Source organism: Emys orbicularis, chromosome 15 (assembly GCF_028017835.1).
Source record: "Emys orbicularis isolate rEmyOrb1 chromosome 15, rEmyOrb1.hap1, whole genome shotgun sequence".
Lineage (NCBI taxonomy): Eukaryota > Metazoa > Chordata > Testudines > Emydidae > Emys > Emys orbicularis.
The window spans coordinates 6,975,107-7,002,852 of record NC_088697.1 but is presented as its reverse complement, the minus strand read 5'-3'; the positions used below and the strand labels follow the sequence as shown (position 1 = coordinate 7,002,852).

The following is a 27,746-nucleotide window of genomic DNA, read 5'->3' as shown; positions in this document are numbered from 1 at the left end:
AGACTTACCCTTGAGCAGCCAGTCATCCAGGTAGGGGAAGATCTGCAGCCCGTTCCTCCTGAGGTGGGCCGCCACCACCGCCATGCATTTGGTAAAGACCCTGGGCGCCGTAGAAAGGCCAAAGGGGAGGACTGTAAACTGGTAGTGGTCCTGATCTAGCAGGAAACGGAGGAAATGCCTGTGACCCTCGAAAATATGGATGTGAAAATACGCATCCTGGAGGTCCAGGGCCATGAACCAATCCCCCAGGTCTAGGGATGGAATAATAGAGGCCAGGGACACCATGCGGAACTTGCAACGAACCAGGAACTGGTTAAGATTCCGCAGATCGAGGATGGGCCTGAGCCTGCCTTTCGCCTTCAGGATCAGGAAATACCTGGAGTAAAACCCCTTGCCCTGGAATTCCCGAGGTACTCTCTCCACCGCCCCGAGGGCAAGGAGGCGCGCTACCTCCCGGCCTAGGAGGAGGGAATGCTCCGGGTCCCCGGGCGGCTCCTGGGCCGGAGGATGGTGGGGAGGGGGCGAAACAAACTGCAACCTGTACCCTGGGGAGATGGTGCTGAGGACCCATCAGTCCGACGTTATACGGGACCATTGCAGTCGGAAGGCAGATAAACGGTTGTCAAACATCAACTTTATTAACTGGGGGGCTTCCCTGGCAACAGGACCGGTTCCCCCTGCAACGAGTCAAAAGCGCCTCTTCCCTGGCCTCTTGCCCTTCGAGGGACCAGGTCTCGGGGCCGAACAGGATTGGCGCTGGGACCTACACCTCTGCTCCCTCTGCCGTTTAGGTGGGGGCTCGTATCTGCCCTGAACTGGGGTAGCTGAGGTCTGAGGCCTGGGCTTGTCCTTGGCGGGCGGGACATACAGGCCTAGCATCTGCAGGGTGGTGCAGGAATCCTTCATCCCATGCCGACAAGTGTCCGTCTGGTCCACAAACAGGGCTTTCCCATCGAATGGCAGGTCCTGCATGAGGGACTGGGACTCCATAGACAGCCCCGACAGTGACAGCCATGACGCCCTTCGCATGGAGATGGCCGAAGCCATCGAATGGTCCGCTGTATCCGCCGCATCAGAAGCCACCTGTAGAGCTGCTTTGGTCACCGCCGCACCCTCGTCTACCAAGGCCCAGAACTCCCTCTTGTGTTTGTCCTGGAGGAGGGGCTCAAACTTTGGGAGGGACCCCCACAGATTAAAATCATATCAGCTCAGCAGCGCCTGGTGGTTAGTCACTCCGAGCTGGAAACTTGCCGATGAATAAACCTTTTTTCCAGAGGTGTCAAGTCTCCGAGAGTCCTTGTCCTTGGGAGTGGGCACGGGCTGGCCATGCCTCTCCCAGTGGTGAACCGACTCCACAACCAGAGAGTTCGGGGCCGGGTGGGTGTACAGGTATTCGTGCCCCTTTGTGGGCATGAAATACTTTCGTTTGGCCTTCTTAGAAATAGGCCCCAGGGAGGCCGGGGTCTGCCAAAGACTGGTGGAAATATTGGCCACCCCTTGGTGTAGAGGAAGGGCCACACGGCCTGGTGCCGAAGAGGTCAGGACATTGAATAAGGTGTCCAACAGCTCCTCCATCTCCTCAGCCTGGAGCTGGAGGTTCGATGCCACCCATCTAAGGAGCTTCTGGTGAGCCTTAAAGTCCTCCTGAGACACCGGAGGCGGCACCGCAATGGACTTGTCCAGCGCCGAGGAGGCAGCTGGCGCTGTGTCTACACTGTCCGGCGGCACCATCGGCTCGAACCCCGGATCTGGGCCCGGGATCGGTGCCGGTGGTTCGGTGCCCGAGGACCGGTCATGGTGCCGAGGTGGAGACGCCGAGTGGACCTGAGAAGCCCTGGCAACGGAACGGGGTCTCGCCGGTGCGGGCACCTGGGACCACGGTGCCCACTGACACCATTGTCCTTGCCAGGGCGCCCCCTGCCACTGAGTCGTGTCAGGCCCTGGTAGAGCTGCTTGCTCTTGCGGTGCAGTGCGGCACGGAGAAGGGTGGCTGGGCGCTGACGCCGAGGTCATCGACGAGCGCACGGTGCCGTACAATCAGCTGGACCGGTCCCAGCCATGATGTCTCCGGCCCCGAGACTTCAACCTCGGCGATGAAGATAAGTAAACGTCGGAGGTACTGTCTGTCGATTCTCACCGGTGACCGTGGCTATGATGCCCGGGATGCACTCCGAGCATGGCGTGTATCCCGGCAGGTGCTGGAGTATGAGTACCGGTGCCATCGGTGTCGAGACCTGCTCCTCTCACTCTGACTGGAGGAGAAGTGTTGTTGCCTCTTGTCCCAGCACCTGCGGTCCCTCCTGGCGGAGGAGTCCGACTCACTCCCAGGAGACCTGGCCCGCGGGGTGGAAGTTTGCCATGGGCTTCGGGCAGGTGCTTCGGTGCAGGGAGGCACCTCCGCCTCCGATGCATCCGGGGAAGGCTGGTGTGCGCCCTAGGGTGGTTTCCCTCGCGACCAGGGGCCCGACTGAGGTGGTGCTCCCAGAACCGGAAGGGCGAGGATGTCGCGCGCGGCCTGGGATGCCTCTGGTGTCGACGGCATCCTCACTTCAGGAGAGGCATGCGCGGACGGGACCGGACTACTCCACTCAGCTCGAGTCGGAGGTCTAGGTCCTGACGGGGATCGTGGGCTGCCCAACTCGGGTCTGGCCTCACCCCTATCCTTATCTTGGTGCCGCTGTCTCTTCCCTTGCTTCTTAGCGGGGGAGCGGTGCCGACTGGTAGATGGGGCCTCACTGCGCACCAAAGATGCGGTGACCGGCGCAGGGTCAGGTCGACGCGTCGGTGCTGGGGCCAGTGCTGACTCCATAAGTAGGGCCCAGAGTTGGATATCATGTTCTCACTTCATCCGAGACTTGAATGACCTGCAGATCTTGCAACGCTCACTGATGTGAGCCTCGCCCAGACAGCGAAGACACTGGGAGTGTGGATCGCTTCTGGGCATAGAATTGAGACAAGAGTCGCACGATTTGAAGCCTGGGCCATGGGGCATGCCCCGAGCCAGGCTACTACTAGAGAACTACTAGAGAACTGTCTACTCACGAAAGGGATACCACTAAGGCTATAATCACTGCAGCCAAGGCTGGAGCACAAGTTCTGACTACCTTCACTGGCGGCAAGAAGGAACTGATGGTGGGGGGAGCACGCAGCCCCCTTTATGGTGTGATATACAGGCGCCACTCCAGGGGTCGCAGTGGTGCTCCCCCAGTACGGGTACTGCTAAGGAAAAACTTCTGGCACCGGTGCACGTGGCGAGCATGCACACCTATAGTGGAATACACATGAGCAATCACTCGAAGAAGAAGGAAATATTTCTTCACACAATGCACAGTTAACCTGGGGAACTGTTTGCCAGAGGGTGTTTTGAAGGCCAAGACTAGAACAGGGTTGGGGTGGGATGGTGTCCCTCAGCTTCTTTTTGCCAGAAGCTGGGAATGGGCAACAGGGGAGAGATCACTTGATGATTACCTGTTCTGTTCATTCCCTCTGGGGCACCTGGCTTTGGCCACTTTCGGAAGACAAGATAGTGGGCTAGATGAACTGGTCTGACTCAGTATGGCTATTCTTATGTTCTAACTGCTGTTTATGGAAGAGATGACCTTTCAGGCTACACAGAACTGAAGAAGTGTTCTAGGTTAGCTCCAAAGCTTGTCTCTTTCACCAACAGAGGTTGGTCCTCTGCAAGCTCTTATCCTCACCCACCCTGTCTCTTGCGGACTCTGAAAAGTGCTTTCTCTCAACTCCCTCTGGAGAGAAGTTAAGTTTTCCCTTTGGGAAACTATCAGGCTGAAGCAATTGTATTGATTGTGACACTAGAATCAAAGTTTTAATATTATAAATAAATGAGTCTAAACCTGAGGTTCCAGTTTTCAAATTGGTTTTTCTAACTCAGTTCCCAATTCTCTTCTAGAAAGGCCTCCAGGATGCCTGCCCACCCCAGCAGAAGTGGCAAGGAGAAAGCCCACAATGCTGCTCTTAGTCCCAGGTGGATTGTTCAATGGCAGGGGGAGTTGATTTGTTTGGTGCTGAGAAATCTGCCAGGAAAGATCTCTGGGCACCAGATCTCCCTGCTTCTTCCAGCATGCCCCTGGCTTCTTTTCTGCCACAGTCATTTCTGTAGGAGGGTCCTACGTGCACTTAGCCAAAAGCCTTTCAAAGCCTTCTTAGTGCAGTTGTCAGTGTGTTAGTTTCATAATCTGAAAGTCCTGGCTTCAAACCTCAGAGAAAGGAGATGGTTTGCTCCCTGCTTCAGCTTTTTCTAAAGGAAATCCCAAAGAGACTGGGACAAACTGATTTCTGGACAACCTCCCACCCGTCTAACACACACACAAAGACTTTTCTAAGACATTAACTCTTTATTCTCTTTTATGACTCTTTAATGCAGCTGGAAATACCAGTTCTGAGAAGCCCCTTTCCACAGAGAACACAATCACAGAGCAATGAAAAAACGGGGCTGCCAGGTTGTTGTGGGTGAGTAGTTAAGGGGATGTAATAAAAGTCCAGCAGAGTCACCCCCTCCTCTCCACCTCCAAGCAGCTTTGAATCTTGATGACTGTAATGCTGAGTTTCCACTGCCTCAGCATCCTCGACCACCACTAGAGGCCGGTTTAGAGTCCTTAGATCCCTGTTCATATTTCAGACCCCAGCTGGTGCAGCATCCCTGCACAGCAACTCACCGTCTGCCCCAGGAGAACCAGCTGGTGGGCTGCATCCACAGGCTCCCGTCAGAGCAGCAGTAGCAGCTGTTGGCAGCTAATCCCCACCTAAGTGGGGTGAAGGAGCTGGGGATCACTTGTTATTTCTTCCATACGTCGAGTCTCAGGCCTGGTCTACACTACCCGCCGGAATCGGCGGGTAGAAATCGACCTCTCGGGGATCGATTTATCGCGTCCCGTCAGGACGCGACAATCGATCCCCGAATCGACGCTCTTACTCCACCAGCGAAGGTGGTAGTAAGAGCCGTCGACGGGAAGCCGCGGAGGTCGATTTTGCCGCCGTCCTCACAGCGGGGTAAGTCGGCTGCGATACGCTGAATTCAGCTACGCTATTCGCGTAGCTGAATTTGCGTATCTTAAATCGACCCCCCCCCCGTAGTGTAGATGTAGCCTCAGTGTGTTTGCACACATTTCTCTCTAAAACTGATTTAAGTTTAGAGCCCCTCCCCCCATTTCTGCTTTGTAAGTGCCTCATTCCTGTACATAAAACATAAGAACAGCCAGACTGGGTCAGACCAATGGTCCATCTAGCCCAGTGTCCTGTCTTGCAACAGTGGTCAATGCCAGGTGCTTCAGAAGGAATGAACAGAACAGGCAATCATCACATGATCCATCCCCTGTCGCCCGTTCCCAGCATCTGTACAGATGTGAACATAAAGAAACATTTGGGGACCACTTGCAGCTACTTAGAATCATAGATGATTAGGGTCAGAAGAGACCTCAGGAAGCCATCTAGTCCAAACCCCTGCTCAAAGCAGGACCAACCCCAACTAAATCATCCCAGCCAGGGCTTTGTCAAGCCGGGTCTGTAACGATGCTGGTTCTGGCAGGACCCAACTGAGAGTGCCAATTCAGGACAAATAGCTAAAACAGGGCAGTTACAGCCCAAGGCTGGGTTTTTTCCACCTCTAAGGCAAACCAAACCTGCCAGACAGTGAAGACTTTGGTCTCACCCCACTGGCTAACCACAAGTCACACAAGCAATTCCCTTAGACACTCCAGTTTCCCAGTATCACCACCAGTGCCACTCGTTATGGGGACAAATGGTTATGAAAACCAATAACCCAATAAAAGAAAAAAGGTTCTCTCGATCCCAAAGGACCAAGCCCCAGACCCAGGTCAATATACAAATCAGATCTTACCCACAAATCACGCTGTTGCCAATCCTTTAGAGTCTAAAATCTAAAGGTTTATTCATAAAAGGAAAAAGATATAGATGAGAGCTAGAATTGGTTAAATGGAATCAATTACATACAGTAATGGCAAAGTTCTTGGTTTAGGCTTGTAGCAGTGATGAACTAAACTGCAGGTTCCAATCAAGTCTCTGGAATACATCCCCAGCTGGGATTGGTCATCAGTCCTTTGTGTAGCACTTCAGTTTGTAGCAAAGTCCCTCCAGAGGTAAGAAGCAGGATTGAAGACAAGATGGAGATGAGGCATCAGCCTTTTATAGTCTTTTCCAGGTGTAAGAACACCTCTTTGTCCTTACTGTGGAAAATTATAGCAAAATGGAGTCTGGAGTCACATGGGCCAGTCCCTGAATACTTTGCTGAGTTGCAAGGCGTATCTGCCTTCTCTCAGTGGGTCAATTGTATAGCTGATGGTCCTTAATGGGCCATCAAGCAGGCTAGGCAGAGCTAACACCAACTTGTCTGGGATGTCTCCCAGAAGCATAGCATAAGTTTGAAATACAGACAGTATAAAGCCAATATTCATAACTTCAAATACAAAATTGATACACACATATAGACAGCATAATCATAACCAGCAAACCATAACCTTGTCTTAGACACTTCATTTGACCCCCTTTATACAAGATTTGGTGCCACTATAGGACTTTGGTTGCAACCATGTTTTATATGGTCCCAGATTATATCAATAACGACACAGGGTCTTAAAAACTGCTAAGGATGGAGATTCCACTCCCCCCCCCAGGTAAGCCATTCCAGTGCTTCACCACCCTCCTAATGAAATAGTTTTTCCTAATATCCAACCTAGACATCCCCCACTGCAACTTGAGACCATTGCTCCTTGTTCTGTCATCTGCCACTACTGAGAACAGCCGAGCTCCATCCTTTTTGGAACCCCCTTTCAGGTAGTTGAAAGCTGCTATCAAATCCCCCCTCACTCAGTCAGTCCCCAGTCTCTAGCAGTGCATGGGATTCTTCCATCCTAAGTGCAGGACTCTGCACTTCTCCTTGTTGAACCTCCTCAGATTTATTTTGGCCCAATCCTCCAATTTGTCTAGGCACTCTGGACCCAAACCCTATCCTCCAGTGCTTGGATTCTTTACATGTTCCATGATTTCATAGGGCAGAGTTTTAGGGCTATTTTGATTCAGGGAACTATGCTATAGGGTACTTTTCCTGTGTGAATTTGACAGGTGGATCAACATAGAGACACATTGTGACCCTTCTCAGGGTGCTGAGGACTGTGAGTCTCCTTGTTGCCACCTGCCACTAGGAAGAGGGAGTTTTGCATTTGGCAGCTGGATGTTAGTGATCAAACTCACCGAGGCTGCTGGAACTCAAGGACCCTCCTCTGAGCTACAGCAGCCACCCTAACCCCTGAGTTCCTTCAATGTGTCCCCCTCTGGGGTCCAGCCCTGATCACCTGATACTCAGACAAATCCCAGATCCTCTCTCCCCAAAGTATCCCAGGTTATTAGTTTTACTGTGGACCACTACTACTGTATCTCACACAGCACTTGAGTATAGTTATCGAACAAGCAGAAATTTATTTAAGAACAGATAGAGATTTAAACAAACAAATGTGAGTGATGGAAACCAACTGTTACCAACTAAACAAAATCAGAAAATGCAACTTACACTTCTTAATAGTTACCTTTCCTATCTAAGTAGATTCTCACCTCACACTTCAGTCAATTTCACTGATTGCTAGTCCCTAGGTGCCAGGGCCCTGCCTTTCATGAAGCACCACTGGTCATTAGGAATCTCCTTGGTGAATGGACCCAGAGTGTTTTTTTCCACCCTGTTATGAACTGAATCAGTCTTTTGTCTTTATTCACAGAAAGGACAATCTACTCATTGTCATATTGTCCTTGTCACTTCCACAGGGTTTCAATGTCTATAGTTTGTCTTTGATGGTTTTCCACTGGCTTTTCTAGGTTAGTGCAAAGGTTGACAATTGAGAATACATCACATAGCTGGTTAGCAAGGGGCAGGTGACAATTTCCTCCCACTTGAATGGGCCATCCCCACCAAGACCTATGATTGGGATGACACACTTTCATGACAATACCATATGGGCATAATTTTCCATGTACTTAAATTACTCCTTAAATATGACTCATACACACCTCTTGCGGTGATTAGGAGTATCAATAATTTACAAGCTTTCAGTAGAGATCTCAGTGCTATCCTTCCTGGATAAATATCATAAAAGCAGTGTATTAGGTGTGGCGCGTTTGTCAGGTCTGAGACAGGAGGTACTTGTGAATAACAGTGACCCCTTTGCCAATTGGCACCAATGAGCTTTTATCACAGATGCACTGAGCTATACAGTCACACACTGATATAATAGAAAGGCCAGCACAAAAAATAGAGAGGAACAATAAGCTACTACAATGACAATGGTTGGAACTCTCCATTTCTCTCAGTCTTTGGATTGATGGGTACTAAGAGCTGTAGCTACAGTGGAGGAACCAGGCGATTGGACAGCTGGCTCAGCCCTCCATACTAGCAGCTTTCTCATATATAGGGAGATGGGTCAAAATTGTAATTGATGTCATGATTCGCTTCCCAGAGGGGATTAATCTGTCTAAGGCTATGTCTACACTTCAAACACTGGAAATATTCTTCTGACAACCTAACTCTGTCTACACTGGGGCTCAGGTCACATTAACTAGTTCTCTCAGTGGAGAGGACTTTTCACACCCGAGAGATGTGGCTACGCCAACATAGCTTTTCAGCATAGACCAGCCTTTAGATGGATTTTTTATATGAAAGGCAATGGATTTCAGCCTTTTGCTTTATATTGATGGTTGATGAGTGCAGCTTTCCTACATGCTGGTCACATCCTATTACAGATGTCATACCTTTCCTTTGCAAATTAGAGAAGTGGGGAAGACAGTGACCCTTACAGTCTAAGTGGGTAAAACTTACACAATTTATCTCCTCGAATAGTTTTCCTTTTAATAGAAATTAACTTTGAAACTAAGCAAAATAAGTTCTATTTGAAAACACAAAAAATTAAAATCTATACTGGGCCAATATTCTCTTATACACTCTTTCTCACACACATTCTCCCACCCCAATCTTTGCAGTGAGGTTTTCTGCCAGAACTCCTTACACTACCGGGGTAAATTAAATCAAATTAACTTTTCAAGATTAGCCATAATTTCCTGTACGACTAACAAAACAAAAACAAGACAACTTTCAGTTTTCCAAACTAATTCAGATTATAGCACAGTCTCTTACTCTTTAACCAATAACTTCACCTATAATTTCATTTTCATTGGTACAAATAACATATTCAAAGATCACAAGTTCTTGTCATATATGTTAGTTTTCTTTTAATCCCCATTGCCAACAACTGAACCTTGGCTCAAGTTGTGCTTTGTCCCAACGTAGGTCCCAACCACTTCTGTGAGTTCGTATATCTCTGATTTTTCTCCATGTGTGTTGGTGGAAGGGGTCTCCTATGTGGGCGTGTTTGCATCATGGAGAAAAATACCTCTCCTTTCATACTTTTTAATCTTTCAATGTAGGAAGAGGGAGAGAACAAGTGATGTAAATGCATAGAACACAAGAGAAAACTGTCTGGTCTACACTAAAAACATTTATCGGTATAATATTACTCAGGGGTATGAAAAATCCACACAGCTGAGCAACATAGTTACACAGCCCTAACCCCCTGTGTAGATAGTGCTACATGAGCGGGAGAGCTTCTCTTGCCAACATAGCCACTGCCGCTTGCGGGGGCTGGACTAATAAAGTCAGATGGGAGAGATCTCTCCCATTGGCTTAGAGCATCTGTAATAGCAGTGCTACAGCAGTGCAGCTACATTGGTGCAGCTGTGCCAACATCAGCTTTATTGTGTAGCCATAGTGTCAGACACAAAACCATAGAATCAGGACTCAACATATGTGCATCTGGAAGTCTGAAATTGGAGCCTGACAAATTTGTTGCCTCATTGGTTACCATCATTTCTACAGCCTGAAAGTCCTTGTTACCCAAATCAGGCAGCCAGTTTGGGATCCACGGGGAAGGACTGTCCTATGAAGCACTCTCTCTTTGGATCCAAACAGTGAAGGATGATTGTTCTCAATCTAACCCTGGCATACTTTGGAAGTGTAATCAGTGACACTGAACTAGGAAGTGGAGTTGTACAAACCATTTTCCTTGGGTCACTGGTCACCATAGCTTCCTTTACTGCGGTGGACACCGAGAACTGGGTGTGGACTCTTTCAACCTCAGCTCTTTCCAAATCCTTGGTCTTGGTTAGGGTAAATTTACACTTCTCTGAAGTAGAATCCTTTACAAAACCACTTAAAATCTCAGCAGTGTTAGTGAGGAATGGCTTCCTGAAACATACCCAGCTTTTGTTTAATTCGGTGGCACAGTTCCAGGCAAGGGACTGGATACATGCCTGGATCAGAATCTCCATTAGTTACCAGAGCTGGAGTTTCTATTCAAAAATAGCTATTTTTCAGAAGATATTACATTTTCAACACTGGTTTATACACATCTTTAGCACCTACAAAGGATACATTCAACAAAACCCCCACTTCTATTTCCGGAACATCTGTGTCATGAAGGGCTGCATTTCCCATACCATAGGATTAGCTAGGAGAGATCTTCTGTAGGGCCTGAGTTACAAATGCTTTGGGAACCAAACACATGGGCATTTTCCCTAGTTCAAAATCACTTACCGTGGAATTCTCTCCCCAGATCATCTGAGACAATATTGCCTTAAACAAGTGAACTACACTGTGCTCATATACACTTCCATCAGTTAGTTGAGGTTCTGCTGTTGTTCACCATTTCTGAGTGGAGATTTTAAATCACTGCTGTTTCTTTGTTAGCATGTCCAGTAAATTGGAGAGTTCTCTCCTGTTGACAGAACTGCACTTGAACTTTTCCCATGTCATCATGGAGGGATGGAGAAAAAGCAAAGCTGAAGTGAGAAATGACGACTTTAGCAAATGGTCATTTGTCTTAAATTCTCCAATAAATCTGAGCTACATCCTATCAAACTGAACTAATAACCAATTGGGTGAGCAAACAGCCTTCACGAAAGATAGTAATCCACATCACAGGGAGAGAAAGTGAGAGAGAGAATACATGACAATGAACGTGTCAAGTGAAATTCCAGAGCAGATTACATCAGATTATTCAGAATCAGGACAAGAGATTCTCCACTCACATTGTCCTCTGATCCATTCAAACCTGCTTCACTCAGCCCTTTCTCAATAGTCAGTTATGTTATTTACAAAATTTTTAGTATCTGAGCATCCCCATAATGAGGGGGAGACAGCCACCTTGCCAGAAGTGGCGTTACCAATAGATGGAACCTGGGATTTAAACTCCAAGTGATCACACTGTGTTTGGGATCCATTTGAATTCCCCTTCCAGGTCTTTGACACTTTCATCTCCAGACATAGAGACTCTGATATAGGATTAAAGAAGTCAAAACATCATCTCCAAGCACAGACAATGGAGAATGTGTCATCGCACAACACTTTGAGAAGTGGATGGATAGAATGTGATGAAGATGAACTCTACATGGCTCAGACAAAAGGTAACAGTTCTGCAGTGATGGAGAAGGAGGGAATCTCTGAGTCACCCCGTATCCTTCCAGTGTCACAGAGGCTGAAATGACACTTTTTTTCCTGCTCCTGCTCCTTTTCATTTACATATAATTTGAAAAGTTCCCAATATAACTGCTCTTCAGCACAACCCAGAGCAACGTGAGAACTGGCAATGATACAATCTGAATCATTGGTGACTCTAACAATAACTTTGCAATAGGAGGAATGGTATAAATGTGATGCTCCCTGATTCCTGATAGGAAGGGCACACTCGAATTACTCATGAGACAATTGAGTTGATAGAAAGGACAAATGGGTCCACCTCAAAACAGGGGAAACTCTAAAAAGGCAAAAATGGGCCACTCATCTGGTCAAGCTGAGGGATAACAGTGCTGCCATCAGTTCAAACAGCTTTAAAAGTTACTATGTGGGAATCAGGAAAATTATTAAAGAAAAAAGTAGTATTGATATCCCTAGAGGTTTTCATGGTGTTGATCTCCCTTGCAGCTTCTCTGATGGCTAACATGGGTTGAGTGCCAAGAGAAGGCATTCCCACACACACTGCATTCATAGGGCCTCTCCCCTGTGTGGATTCTCTGATGTTCAGAGAGGGCTGAGCTGCTAGTGAAGCTTTTCCTATACTCACAGCAATCATAGGGCCCTGTGTGGATTCTCTGATGCCTAATAAGGTGCGAGCTGCGATTGAAGGTGTTCCGACATCAGAGCATTCATAGGGCCTCTCCCCTGTGTGGATTCTCTGATGGTGAAAAAATCCTGCTCTGCGAGTGAAGCTTTTCCCACACTCACTGCATTCATAGGGCCTCTCCCCTGGGTGGATCTCTGATGTTCAGAACGGGCTGAGCTCTTAGTGAAGCATTTCCCACACTCATGGTATTCCTAGGGCCTCTCCCTGTGTGGATTCTCTGATGCCTAATAAGGTTCGAGGTGCGATTGAAACTTTTCCCACACTCACTGCATTCATAGGGCCTCTCCCCTGTGTGGATTCTCTGATGGTGAAAAAGGGCTGATTTTTGAGTGAAGCGTTTCCCACACTCACTGCATTCATAGGGCCTCTCCCCTCTGTGGATTCTCTGATGGTGAAAAAGGGCTGATCTGTGAGTGAAGTTTTTTCCACACTCACTGCATTCATAGGGCCTCTCCCCTGTGTGGATTCTCTGATGTTCAGAAAGTGCTGAGCTCCTAGTGAAGCATTTCCCACAGTCACTGCATGCATAGGGCCTCTCCCCTGTATGGATTCTCTGATGTTCAGAAAGGACTGAGCTCTTAGTGAAGCATTTCCCACAGTCACGGCATTCATAGGGCCTCTCTCCTGTGTGGATTCTCTGATGCTTTATAAGGACTGAGGAGTCACATAAATTTTTCCCATGCTCAGTGCATGTATTTTTTCTCTTTCCCCTGAGGATTTCCTGCTGTATTGTGGTTTCCTTCCGGTCCTTCTGAGTTCCCCGACAGGAAATACATTTACCCATTTTCTCCCCTGGATGGTTTCCCTGCTCTCTTTCTGGTCTGTGCTGAATCTCACAGGAGTTTCCCTGCTCATGACTCCTGGACACATTCCTTTTTGATCTTTGCGATAATGCTCTGTGTTTATCCACTTGCTCAACATTTTCCTTCTGAGAATTCTGCTCCTCTTTGTCACATACCATTGCATCACCTGCTGTGATAGAGACAGAAACCTCAAACAGGGATGGAAAGGGGAAGGCCAAACCAAAACAAGTGCTGGAGAGAGGTCAAATAAAAATCAGGAACTGAACTCCCCCCAACGCTTCCCTCAAACGTAGTAGTAGGATTTTATGTTGGTATTTAAAATAATTTAGAATGAAGGATAAAGAATAATTATGTAGCATGTATTAAATGTATTGGTGTATGATCTGATCACATCCTGCCAGCCACCCTTTTTGAATAACAGAAAGGAATAGCCTAATGGGCCAATGGGTAGTGATACATCAGCCAGAATCTGTCTCTAACCTGATTTCGAGGCAGTAACAGACCTTTGAGGGTCACCAATTTGTTGTAGGTTTAGCATTTTAAAATAAGTAAAAGAATGCCATGATTGTTTTCTTTTGCATTGCAATTTGATGTTCCTGTTCAAAATGTTCTGTGTAAATTAATTCTGTTTTGTGTGTGAATGAGGAATGTATGTGTTAAGAGGAAAGCGTGAAGGCCATCACTGAACCAGATGTAGAAGGGAGGAACTGGAGACAGACACAAGGGCGCCAGGAGGCTGCAACACACCCCTATTGAAATGTCAGAGTAGGGCAGACTGACAACTCTAAAGATGAGACAGGCATCTATCAGTGGGGACAAGATAGCTCTGATCAAAACCAATATGGGATAACTCCCTGAGGAACTTGATGAAAGAACAAGATAAAGGATGAGAAGGACAATTGAAGAAATCAAGCACTCATCAAACAACAATTGATTAAAGCATGATGGTGCAAAACTCATTGGTCCCAATGAAGGAAAATCACTATATAAACAGGGCACCTTACCATGAAACTTTGGGTTCATCCTGCCAAGACTTCCCCGGAGCATCGTGTCGCGACCGACCGAACCCGGCTCCTCCTACTCATGATCAACCTAGCTGGCCACAAGGTTGATCCGGACTCTGGACTGGTAACTATAACATTGACTGGCGGGACAGTGTGTGTGTGTGTGGTGTGTGATTGAATGCATATGCTAATTGTATCTTCAATAAACATGGCGTATTGCCTTTTCCTCTGAAAAAGATCCCGTGTGCTTCTTATAAGCATAACAGGGTAACGCCCACAAGCTAGCTAGCTAGCACATCTTGGAGGGACTGTTCAAATTAAGCGGTTCATCAAGAAACACTTGGTTGACAATGGACCATGGGAGAAGCCCATCTACACTGAGTGGACTGTCATGTAAATGTGTTGTCTGGAATCTAGGTAATGGCTTCCTGCAATGACTGAGGGAAATTGGGCATGAAGATGCGACTTGCCCATGAGATTCCAAACTCCATCTTGTTGCTGTAATTTTCCATAGTAAGAACAATGGGATGCCCTCCACATTTCAAAAGCTATAAGAGGCCCTGGAAACTCCTCCATTTTGTCTTCAATCCTGCTTCTTACCTCTGGGGGAACTTTGCTACAGACTGAAGCTATGAACAAAGGACTGAATGACCCATCCAAGCTGTAAATTTACTCCAGAGACTTGACTTAAGCCAACAGTTTATCCCATCACTGCTACAAGCCTGAACCAAAAAATTTGATATTGCGTAGACTGCATAGACTGTCGGTCCTTCATCAGTTAAGACTGAGCCGATCACAACACGTCTTCCAATCTTCTCTCACTCTGGCCATCCTTCACCATGTTTGTTCATATGTCCTTGTTAAGAAATCATCCCACCTCTTTGGGGGCCGACCGCGTGGCCGTTTCAGTTCTCGCGGATACCACTCAGATATAGCTGCAGTCCATCTGTTGTCACTGAGTCGGGCCACAAGTCCTGCCTACCACATTTTGCTGAGTCTGCTTTCGACAACAACATCTTGGACTTCAGACTGCTGCCTAATTATTTCATTGGGGATGCGATCACGGAGCGAAATGCCCAAAAATGTTCGTTCCATTGCCCTCTGTGTAACAGACAGTTGATGTTCTTCAGTCTTTGTCAGCGACCATGTTTGGCTGCCATATAGCATCGCTGGAAGCATGGTCGAGTTAAAAAGGTTCACACAAGTTGTTTTGCTGATCTTTCCTTGGAGGATGTCCCTGATGTCATTGAATGCGCACCATCCAGCTTTTTTTCTGCGCGACAGTTCGCCTTTCTGATCGTGGCGCATGTTGACTTCCTGGCCCAAATAAACGTATTTGTCGACCTCTTGGATCTGCTCTCCTCCAAGAGTTATTTGGGTTCTTGGCAGAACATCCGATCTCATATATTTCATTTTCAACTGGTTCATTTTTAATCCGACTTGACTACTTTTCGCGTTCAGTTCTTTAAGCATTCTCTCAAGCTGGACTGTATTTTCAGCTATCAGCACTATATCATCTGCAAACCTGAGATGGTTTAACCGCTCGCCGTTTATATTAATCCCGCCTTTCAGGTCTGCTCATCGAAAGACCAATTCAAGACATGCTGTGAATAATTTTGGTGAAACTGTATCTCCTTTTTTCACACCTTTCTCGATGGGGATTCGGAGGGGAGTATCGAACAGCGATATATCTGTGCTGCAGCCAGAGTTCGCTTCCTTTAATAATGTAATATATTTTGCGCTGATGCCCTGTTCTGAAAGAGCTTCAAGAACGGTGTTAGTCTACATGCTATCAAACGCCTTGCCGTGGTCCACGAAGGCAATGCACAAAGGGAACTTGTATTCCCTCGAATGCTCTAGTAGTTGGTTTAGAGTGAAAATGTGGTCTATCGTGCTGTAATTTCTTTGAAAAGCGGCCTGCTCTCTAGGTTGCTGTTCATCCAGGTTTTGCGACAGTCGATTTGTTATTATTTTGGTGAACAACTTATAGACATGCAAAAGCAGGCAGATCGGGCGATAGTTCTTTAGATTTTCTCGATCGCCTTTCTTATGCAGCAAGATGGTATTGGACTCTTTCCAACTGGACGGTATCTTCTGGATTTCCAGATAACGGCTGAACCTTTGGGTGAGAGATTTCCAGAGTTCCTGACCTCCCGCCTTAAGCACTTCTGCTGTCAGATCGTCCTTGCCTGGAGCCTTCCCCTCTTTCATTTGATGGACTGCGTGACGGACTTCACTGATGAGAACCGGGAGTATGTGTTCATCGGTTTGTTGCAGTGATAGCATTGGGACGTCTATATGGTAGGCGAAGAGCTGGGTATAGAAATCCCTGCAGATTGCCTCCATCTCTGTTTGATCGGTTACTGATTCTTCATCCTTGTTCTTCAAAGCCGATAATGATGACCTATACAACGCCAGTTCCTGTTTGCATTTTTTGAGACTTTTACGATCTTCAGCAGCCTTTAGGAGCTTTTTGGTTTGAAAATTCTCAAAGTCTTCCTTCAGCTTCATTCGGATGAGCTTGCAGAGAAGGGAGTACTCAAGCCTGTCACTGCCATTTCTTTTCATTTTCCTCCTCTTCTCCAATAAGGTCCTTGTATTCTCTGAGATTCTTCCACTAGCTCTTTTTGGTCTTTGACGCTCAGCTGATTTCACACACCATTCCAGTCTCTTGCTGAAGTTCTCATAATCGTTGTCGCAGTCATCCAGGAGGCTCCAGTCTTCCCTGGAAATGTTTTCCTTCAGGATTTCCTCATTGAAAGCTACTGGTTGGTGCCTTTTGTTCGCCATACACAGCGCCTTTTTCTCCACCTTCACAGTGAATGTGAGTCTGGCTCTAAGTATCATAGAATCATAGAATATCAGGGTTGGAAGGGACCTCAGGAGGTCATCTAGTCCAACCCCCTGCTCAAAGCAGGACCAATTCCCAACTAAATCATCCCAGCCAGGGCTCTGTCAAGCCTGACCTTAAAAACCTCTAAGGAAGGAGATTCCACCACCTCCCTAGGTAACCCATTCCAGTGCTTCACCACCCTCCTAGTGAAAAAGTTTTTCCTAATATCCAACCTAAACCTCCCCAACTGCAACTTGAGACCATTACTCCTTGTTCTGTCATCAGGTACCACTGAGAACAGTCTAGATCCATCCTCTTTGGAACCCCCTTTCAGGTAGTTGAAAGCAGCTATCAAATCCTCCCCTCATTCTTCTCTTCTGCAGACTAAACAATCCCAGTTCCCTCAGCCTCTCCTCATAAGTCATGTGCTCCAGCCCCCTAATCATTTTTGTTGCCCTCCACTGGACTCTTTCCAATTTTTCCACATCCTTCTTGTAGTGTGGGGCCCAAAACTGGACACAGTACTCCAGATGAGGCCTCACCAATGTCGAATAGAAAGTAGGTGATGATCACTACCGATGTTAAATGATGGCACTACTGAAATATCCTGCACAATGCATTGTCTATCGATCGGAAAGCAATCGATTTCATTCTTTGTCTTCATGTTCGGTGCGATCCAAGTCCACCTCCTGTTGGCCTTCTTTCAGAACCAGATGTTACCAATGAACATTCTCCTCGTCTCTGCCAATATAGCTAGTCATTCTCCTCGCGTGTTTTGTTCTCCGATACCGTACCTTCCTATGAACTTTTCGCCTTCTCTCCCTCTTCCAACCTTGGAGTTAAAATCTCCCATCACAATCGTATATGTGGAACTCTGAGTGAGGGTTTCCTCCAGCTCCTGATAGAATTCTTCCACATCATCATCTTCACATGCACTTGTGGGAGCGTAGATCTGGATGATTTTGAGGGTGCTGTTTCGGTTCAATCAGAGGTAAACCACCGCGGTACGTGATGACTTCAAATGGCATGAGATGATTTTTGAAGACCATTCCTTGTTTATGATGAATCCGACTCCTCCAACTGTCCTCGTGCCTTCTCCTTTCCCTAGAATGACCGTGCGTCCATCCCTCCAACTGACCTCCATCTCCGTCTTTCGTCATGTTTCGCAAACGCCCAGCACATCGCAGGCTGTTTTTGCCTTTTCCTCCATGAGATGGTTTATCGATTCCTCCCTCGTCAGTGTTCTGCAGTTATAAGGGCACACTGAGAGAGTTGTCCGGTATCCTTTTGGCAACCTGGCACCTGAGATTCTTTTTAGCTTCTCGTCGATCGAAAGCATCACTGCCCCCGGAGTGGGGATCGAGGGACGTGCAGAGAACTGAGACTTGGTTTTCTATGTTGTTTTAGCCATTATTTTAAGCCATCCACTGGCTGGGCTGTCAGTGGCTCATTTACCTCCTCAATTTAGGTAGTTTACAGCCTCAGAAAGAGGGATTATATGCCCCTCACAGAGGATGCAACCCTCTCGCTGGGCTGACAGTCCGACACCTTGATAGCAAGGTTAGACCTGCCAGAGAATACACTCCGCTACCATCGCTGTCGAACAGCCAGGGTCACCGCTGCACCACATTGAGGCCATTATTAATTTGCCATTACTGTATGTAATTGATTCTCTTAGCCAATTTTAACTCTTACCTTTCTTTCTTTTTATGAATAAACCTTTAGATTGTAGATACTAAAGGATTGACACCAGCGTGATTTTTGGGTAAGATCTAAGTTGTATATTGACCTGGGAGTGGCTGGCCCTTTGGGATCAGAAGAACCTATTATTTAATGACACTGGTTGTAAAGAACTACTCATCTCTAAATCCAGTGTTTTTGGTGGTGTTATAAGAACCGGAATGCCTGAGAAAACTGCCTTTATGTTTTCTTGTTAGCCAGTGTGGTGAAACAGGAGTTTACTTTTGTGGTTTGGTCTATCTTATAAAAGAATAACCACCAGTTTTGGGTTGTGTTTGCCCTATTTCTCATCAGTTCGTCCTGAATTTGGGATCCTCAGTTGTGACCCACTAAGGCATGGTGACAGGGTGCCAAGGGAGGGGGCTCGGTCATGGATTTACAGGGAGTTAGATGACCCAACCTTCATACAGTCTCCCTTGGGACCGCCTTCTTTAGGGTATGTCTACAGTGCATCAGGGAGTCGGCCGCCTTCCAGGCTGGGTCTCACGCTAGTGCACTAAAAATGACTGTGAAGACATTGCTTTGATGTTAGGGCTCTGCTTGGAGCTCAGACCATCCAGCCCACGCACCCCCCTCAACTCCTGGCTTTAGAACCCAAGCTACAACCCAACCGACAGCACCTACACCGTTATTTGTAGTGAGCCAACATGGACTCTGGCTGGGAGGCAGCTTCCAGATGCAGTGCAGACATACCCCTAATGTGCGACACACTAGTTTTAGTTTTTTCCAAGGGCGAATCCCAGTTCCCCTTAGAACCATAGAGTTAAAAGGGACCACAAAGGTCATCTAGTCTAACCCCCTGCCAAGGTGCAGGATTTGCTGCGACTAAACCACCCAAGACAGATGGCTCCAGCCTGCTTTTGAAAACCTCCAGTGAATAACCTTCCCCCACCTCCCTAGGCGTCTGTTCCATTGTCCTACTGTTCTTCCAGTTAGGAAGTTGTTTCTGAGATTTAATCTAAATCTGCTGTGCTGTAGTTTGAACTCACTGCTTCTTGTCCTGCCCTCTGTGACAAGAGAGAAGAACTGTTCTCCATCCTTTGTATTGCAGCCTGTAGCAAGGAAGACCAGCAGGGACCACAATCCGCCCGTTGGGCTACAGAGCCAAGAAAGCCACCTCCACCCTCCCGGAAGCTGAGGGGCAGGACAGGAAGCAGAAATACAAAAGGAGGGACTTGCATCTCAGTTGGGCTGGAGCTGCTGAGGGAGAGAGACGCTTATCACCTTCTGCCAGAGCGGGACACCGAGGACCTGCTGGGGCGGCCACCAGAGGACTGGCCAAAGCTCCCAGGGTCGCCAGCCAGTCGAGGGGCCAATGGGCTGATGGGGCTGCCACAGACCACCGACCCTGGGGAAATGGAGGCCAGAGGTACCAAACCTTGGGGATTGTAGGAAGGAGCTCAGGGAAACTAGACCATCGTCTGGCTGAGTGTTGGCCTGACACTAAGTCAGTGAGTTGTGGGCGGATCCCTCCTGATCCAGTGACTGATTACACTGCCACTGTTAGGGCACTGGGCTGGGACCCGGTGGAGTCAGGTGGGCCAGGGTTACCCACCTCCTTCAGTCAGGAGGCCTGTGTTGGTCTACCGTCTGCCAAGCTAGGACACTAGGTTGTTTGGTGCCAGCCCCTGCCTGAACCCTAGACTGTTGGTGCTCACCCTGGAAAAAGCCCCTAATTGTTTGCTGTCCCACCCTGACTGAGGGCCTGGGCTTGGAGACTTTGCAGATCTGCCCTGATTGCAGGCCAGAGCATTGACTGTCAGTGCCCAGTCCTGCGTGAGGTCCAGGCACCATAGACTAACTATTGCTCAGCCTGGATCAAGTGGCCTGAGCTTTGAAGACTGCTAATTCCCCCTTCATTGATTTCAGTGCTAAAAGCAGGACAGGGAGGATGCATGGCCTCCCTCAGAGATAGACCAGGAAGGATGGCCACGCACGCTTACACAGCCTTTTGAGTATTTGAAGATCGCTGTCATATCCCCCTCATTAACTCTTTTTTCCAAACTAAACACACCCAGTTCCATCAGCCTTTGCTCACTGGCTTGCGTTCCATCCCTTTGATCATCTTTGTCACTTGCCTCTGGATTCTTTCCAGTTTCTCTACATCCTATCTAGTCACTGGTGACCAAAACTGGACCCAGGACTCCCCCTGAGGCCTAACCAATGCTGAGTAGAGCAGTACAATCACCACCTGTGATTTGCATGCTATGCTGCTGTTAATGCATTTGCTTCTTTTGCAGCATCATCACACTGTTGACCTCATGTCGAGGTTCTGATCCACCACAACTCCCAGATCCTTCTCAGTGGTGCTGCTGCCATGCCAGTTATCCCAATTCAGTATTTGTGCATTGGGTTTTTCTTACCGAAGTGTAGCTCCTTACACTTGTCTTTGTTGTGTTGTCTATAGCCCAGTTTGCCAATTTATCATGATCCCTCTGAAGTTTTGCTCTGTCCTCCAAAGTGTTGACAACCCCCCCTAGCTTTGTGTCATCTGCAAATTTGATCAGTATGCTCTCTATTCTTACATCCAGGTCATTAATGAAGATGTGCAATAACACCGGACCCAAAACAGATCCGTGTGAAACCCCATTTGAGAAATCCCTCCAATCTGACATCATTCAGATTTATTTGGGAATTGGTCCTGCTTTGAGCAGGGGGTTGGACTAGATGACCTCCTGAAGTCCCTTCCAACCCTGATATTCTATGATTCTATGATTCCGATAATAGTTACTCTTTGCTTGCGGTTGTTTAACCAATTATATATCCACTTAATGGGAGTTCCGTTGAGCCTGTATTTCTCCAGCTCACTCATAGGACTGTGTCAAAAGCCTTTTTGAAGTCCAGGTCTATTTTATCCACCAAACCAGTTACCCTATCAAAGAAGGATATCAAGCTGGTTTGTCATGCTATGTTCTTAGTAAATCTATGCTGGCTGCTATCGATTACCCCTTCATCCTCCAGGTATTCGCAAATTGAATGTTTTATACATTGTTCTAGTAGCTTCCCTGGTATTGAGGTCAGGCTGACTAGTCTATAGTTTCCCAGCTCCTCCTTTTTCCCCTTTGTAAAGATGGGCACTATGTTAACCCTTCTCCAATCTTCTGGGACCTCTCCTGTCATCTGAGTTTGCAAATATTGCCAAAGGCTCTGAGATTCCATCAGCTAATTCTGGAGTGAACGGCAAGAAACTAAGTGTGTGTGGGTGGGATTAAGAGCTCTGTTATCAACATTTGAGCTGTTGAGCTTGAGTTGATGGCTAGCCATATACGAGGAGGCATCAGAGGGAGGCTGAGATTTCAGTTTGGACAGAGGGAGACAGGTTTGGAGTAGAGTGGTAGATCTGTGATTCATCAGCATACGGACAGTAGCTGAATTTGTGTTTGGGAGTGATATTTCCCAAAGATAAAGTGCAGAGGAAGTGACCAAGGACTGAGCCCTGTAGAACCCCACAGAAAACTGGAGTGGGGGTGAGGACGATCTTCCTAAGGACACACTGAAGAAGTATCAGAGGGGTAGCCGTGTTAGTCTGAATCTGTAAAAAGCAACAGAGGGTCCTGTGGCACCTTTAAGACTAACAGAAGTATTGAGAGCATAAGCTTTCGTGGGTAAGAACCTCACTTCTTCAGATGCAAGTCTGAAAAAGTAGTTACAGAGGTAGCAGGAGAGCCAGAAAGAAGACAAGATGCCAAGAAGATGACCATGGTCAGTGGTATTAAAGGTGGCTGACAGGTCAAGAAGAATAAGGATGGAGTACTGGTTCTGAGCTTTGCTTAGGGAGAACTCATTAGAGACTTTGGCAAGGATATTCTCAGTGGAGGGCCCCAAATATCTGCCTCCCTGAAACCTTCCCTTCCCACTGCCACCAGATCCTTCCTGCTCCTTGGAGCGACCACTCCCCATCCCCTTCCCACTATCCTCAGTCTTTTCCTCTTCCAAGTATCCCAGATCTCCTACCTAATCCTCCCCCTCCAACAGCACCACTGGGGGGACCTCCACCCTCTTTTCTCCATTCCCAGTCTCCCACTCCCCCAAACCACCACACTTCCTGTTTCCAGGAGATTCTGTCTCTGATTCCTCACCTCCTCTTCCTTCCATGGTACCCATCCCTCCCTGATTCCGTCCAGTCTTCCACATACCTATCCCTTTCCTCCCATTACACTCAGCCTGCCCTACCTTCTGGCACCCCACAAGCACTAGCTTCCCCATCATCTTCTCCCCTCCCACTGCTCCCTGCTCTCCTTCCCCCCCCCCCCAAGAACTCCTGAATAGGAACCTCACACTGCTCTCACAGTCATTGGTTGGTTGGGTCAAGAGGACAGGCTGCGGCCACTGCCTCTGAGCTACACTCATTCATCTGAGTCGGAGCCGTACCACTGTTAACTTTCAGACTATGTGTATTGTGCATTTTGCCTGCATTCTGAAGGAGTTCCTCTTAGACCTTTCCCCCGATTCCAAAATTTCAGGGCTGAGAGCAATATTTTAAAGTGTTTGAAAATCCACTTGCAGACTCTGGCCTCTTCTGAGCTGCAAAGTTTTGTCAGCAGAGCTCTGTTTGTTAGGGATGCGAAAAAACACATCCTTAATTGACATAATTATGCTGGCAAAATCTCTCATGCAGACACAGAGTGCTGAAAAAGTCCATTAAATAAATGAGAATCAAATGCCCATAAATTACGTAAATGATGAGTACAGGCTGCCCAGTGCTGCTGCATGCCTTTCCACTAGGTGGGTGGTGGCTAAACTTACACCTCTGAAAACCAGAAAAGGAAGAGTTAATATACACACCACCCCTAAAATGCAACCTTAACTCTGCCCCAGCCCTGCAGCTGGCACTAGCCACTGGGAATGGCTCAGTAAGGCTGGTGCAAAGGTTAACAAACTAACAAAGGAAGTGGAGGTTTCTCCATTTCTTGAAGTCTTCAAGTCAGAGTGGATGCCTTTCTGGGGGAGGATTTAGTCCAACACAAGGTATTCAGCTCAATACAACAGTAACTGGATGAAATTCTATGACCTGTGTTATACAGGAGGTCAGACTAGATGACCTAATAGCCCTTTCTGGCCATAAAATCTATGATTCTACAGTAGATATGAAGGACTAAGAATGTTCCATTGTTTGTGTTGTGTTCACAGATGGGAATACCAGCATTTATCCACATGCCCTCCAGCTGTGTGCACTGGGTCAGCTGTAGCTGTAACTGGATGGTGGAGGGAGTAGTTGGAGCAGCTTGGCAGAACTGTGACTGTGATATGAAGGGAGGTGAATGTGAACCCTGAGGGACCTAGTCTGCCCCATTTCAATGCACTCAATGGGCTGTTGCTGAGACAGGGCACAGTAGAGATGGCATTGTGGGAGTGGCATGAACCTTAACTCTTCATTTCCCCTTCTAAGAACGGAGGGGACAGGAATCCTTACCCAGCGAGGTCACATTCTCATAGTTCTCCTGTATGACATCTCTGCAGAGGGCTCTTTGACGGGGGTCCAGCAGAGCCCACTCTTCCCTGGTGAAATACACAGCCACCTCCTCGAAGGTCACTCGCCCCTGAAAGAGGAAGTGTCCAACACTCAGTACCTGCTGCCCCACTCACAGCCCCACTATTCATGGAGGGAGAGGAGTCAATCAAATGGAAGCTCTAACAGGCTCACAGTCAGCAGAGTCCCACCCTCAGAGCAGCCAGCAAGCAAAACAGGAGGGGAGATAGAGATCCCCTAGCCCCCCCCAGCAGACAGAGTGGGAAGGGTCTTCTCATTCATCACACACCTACAAGCCAGAGGCTGATACGGGGGATGGGGCCCCCAGCAGGCTCCAGGGTTGGCTCCCCAGTAGGAATCCCAACAAGTTTCCCATTGCCAGCAGCTGGAAGGAAGGGGAGGGATTATCTACTCTATGCCCCACTGGTGAGTAACCCTTCCACCCCTTCATATCTCATAGCAGCCTTTGGCGAGCAGGTTTATGTTCTTGCACTGGGAATATGATACGTTTTCCCCACGCTGTCCAGGGTTCCCCCACCCAAAAATAGGGTAATTTCCTCCCCCAAACCCCATGAGTCTGTTCCTGGAATCCAGGCCTCGGGTTAGACAAGTCCCAGCAAGTTTGTCACATGCCTTGTCCCCCTCCCTTTCTCCACCCTGGGTATTTCCTGCCCCCCTCCCACCTCCAGACTAAACTCCCCCAAGGATCCCAGGCCCTCAGTATTTCCTGCCCCTCTCCCTCCAGCAGGAAGCCACTAGCAACCCCGCAATAATCCCTACCTGGACTGGCTCCACTACAGCCATTTCCCTTCCCTGTCCTGTGGGAGGCTGGGACAATCTGGAGCCAAAGGTGGGTGTTACTCTGCCTCCTGTCAGGGTGAGAAGGGTGACAGGGAAGGTTTCAGAAGGACCTTTAGTTCCTGTCACATCATGATTTGCCCCGGCCCTTTCCCTGCACAAGATGTTTCTGACTCGCATGCTGGGAAAACATTCCATCACTTTATCACAGCGCAGACCCAACCCCTCTCAGCAGCACTAAACCCACTGTGCTAGTTTTAAAACCCTGGGGGCAACTCCCCCAACATTGGGGAGCAGGCGGAGGCAGGGACAGGACAAAGTCTGCCCAGTTTAGGTGCAGTAAATGAAATGAAGTTTGCTGGTGATATTAAGCTGGAGGCATTGTCAATAGAGACAAATAGTGGACCATGAAGTGGGGCTCACATCCATTTTATGTATTACGTTCCTCACCCTCATGCTTCAGGGTTTCAGCCACCACTGCCAGGGGTCAGGAAGGGATTTTTCCCCCCTATGTATTTTGAGAGGTTTTTTTTTATCTCCTTCCTCTGAAGCTTCAGGAATCGCCAGAGAAGAAGACAGGATATTGGGCAGGGTGGATCTCTCTCTCTCTCTCTCTTCGTGCTCTGATGCTCAGAGTCTAACTGATCACTATAGGTGGGATGGGGAAGAAATTTTCCGCCTGGGTCAGGTTGTAGGTAACCTGGGGCGTTTTCATCTTCCTCTGCAGCGTGGGGTGCAGGGCAGTCACTAGGATCACCCAGAAATATCTCACTTAACCATTTCCCTGCCACTGCAGGGGTCTGGGGCACTGGTGCACCTCGGTCCCTCCTATTCTCTGCCTGGGGCATATAACAGTCTAGTCTCCTTTGGGCTGGAAGATTTTGGTCTCACTCCAGCTGTTGGGTTTAGTGGGTGGGTGCTGGGTGGTGTTGGCAGCCAGTGCTAGACAGGAGGTCACACCAGATGATCCAATGGTACCTTCTGGCCTTAAACTTTATGACTCTATGACTGGATGTGGGCAGGTTTGGGAGCTTGTGACCTTCCCACCCCCCACGTTTTTCTCCTTCATTTTCTGTCTTCTCTTTCACCCTCTCGCCGGGAGACTTAGTGACCAATGATCCCTGGGTTCCTTTGCTCTCCTGTGATTGCTGACAGCACTGAATGCCGGTTTGGATCCAAAGTTTCTGCCTCGTCCCCACCTCTACTAACCACCGCAGGGGTTTCAGTCTCACTGGCTGTGATACAGGCAATGAAAGGGTTACTGTGCACAGCTGTAAACTGCCTAATTTCACAGCTGAAATAAGTAAGCAAGTACCACTTATTGGAAGTCAATTTTTTTCTGACCCCCGAACATTTACTATAAAAGGAAGAATAAAACATGTATCCATGCTGAGTCTATATATAACTTGTATATTTCAAGAGGCTGACAGAGAACACTTGACCACAATGAAGAGGGGAGAGCAGGAGTGGGGGAGTGAGCTTTTCTTTGCTATAGATCATAATGAAACACTCAACATCTCACAGCCTCCTGACTGCCTTTCCTGAGCCCCCGGGGGTCACAAACCACCAGATGAGAAACACCAGCCTAGATCATTATTTTGTATCGTCATGGACTACGCATGGGAAGCGAGTGCCACATTGTATCCAGACAAAGCATGAATGAGCCAAGTGCAACGGCATGTATGGACCAACCCTGGGAACTGTTAATTCCAATAACACCCACATTTTGAACTCTCTTCCTTACTTCACTATAAAAAGAAGATGAAAGTTCATAAGATCTTACAATACCCTATAGCAACAAGTTGATGTTAAATTATTTTCAGCAATGAAGGTCATTCCCAGGTGCAAAAAGACCAACTACAGAAAATTAAATTAGTCCAAACAAAAGGGGGCTAATGATGTAGTTCAGGGACAGTACTCAGTTCTATGCTTGGTGAACAAGAAAACATGGGAACAAATTTGGCCTTAGGGACATGGATTTAATTAGTAAACAAAATAATAAAAAATAAATTATGCCACCCACTTTTATTCCTTCTGGGACTTTCAAAAGAGATGGCGGGGGGGCGGGGGGGAGAAAATCATCTCCCACCTCACCCCTGACATGGCAACACTGCTACTAAACTGATGTATTTCCTTTCTGAGAGGCTTTGTTTTCATTATATTTTAACTTGTATTCCCTCCTTTTTCTCCTCATGATGCATGTTCATTAATTTGCACTTAATTTTGACCATAGTTCTATACTGTTTCTCAGAAAGGCTGTAAGGGTTTGTCAGTTAAAATATGTTCCAAAGAGACCCATTGCTCCCGTGATTAGTTACTCAGTGCTTGTAAGTTAAACTATTTTTCTAAAAAGACCCCTCTTTTTAAGAGCAGGATTAGTAATGGAACTTACCCTGTTTCCCACAAGCCACTGCCTCTGTGCCTTTACTCTCTGGTGCAACACCTTCAAATAATTCTGCTGAGGATGTTTCCCAGAAATTAATGATCATCGGGATGGCTAGGAATGTATTGGGGGGGGGGGGGAATTTAGATTCTATCTTCAATGAATAAAATCATTCCAAGAAATATAAATTAATTTAAGGCATAATGTAAGCATAAAAAAAAGTGTTTAGAGCAAAAAGTTAATTAAAAGAACCAAACAAACGTTGCATTCTTAAAGAAGTGCAGGTTATGCAAAAAAAGAAATATTGAATTGCTGTTTTAACAAAATTAGATGCTAATAGCTGTTTTATTTATTTAAAGTGTAAAAATCAGCTACAACCTGTGTCACAAGAGGTAAATAGTGCACTAAAATAATTATAAGTTAAAAATGTGAATACATTACCAATTTAAAAGTCACAACAAAAAAGTCTATATTTTTTTAAAAAGCCAAAAATCTCTAACTATACTAACAAACTTTCACAT

The 27,746-nt window shown here is 47.3% G+C and overlaps 1 protein-coding gene across 1 annotated transcript; it reads right to left on the bottom strand.

The window, feature by feature from the left end:
- Nucleotides 1-11,961: 11,961 nt before the first annotated feature.
- Nucleotides 11,962-27,331, bottom strand: LOC135889381 (zinc finger protein 3-like). The gene is made up of 5 exons (XM_065417250.1): nt 27,235-27,331; nt 24,825-24,913; nt 23,988-24,114; nt 12,560-13,166; nt 11,962-12,064 (listed from the first exon to the last, which is right to left on the bottom strand). Exons 1-5 carry the CDS (start codon nt 27,329-27,331, stop codon nt 11,962-11,964), a joined length of 1,023 nt encoding a protein of 340 aa, XP_065273322.1.
- Between the last annotated feature and the right edge of the window lie 415 nt (nt 27,332-27,746).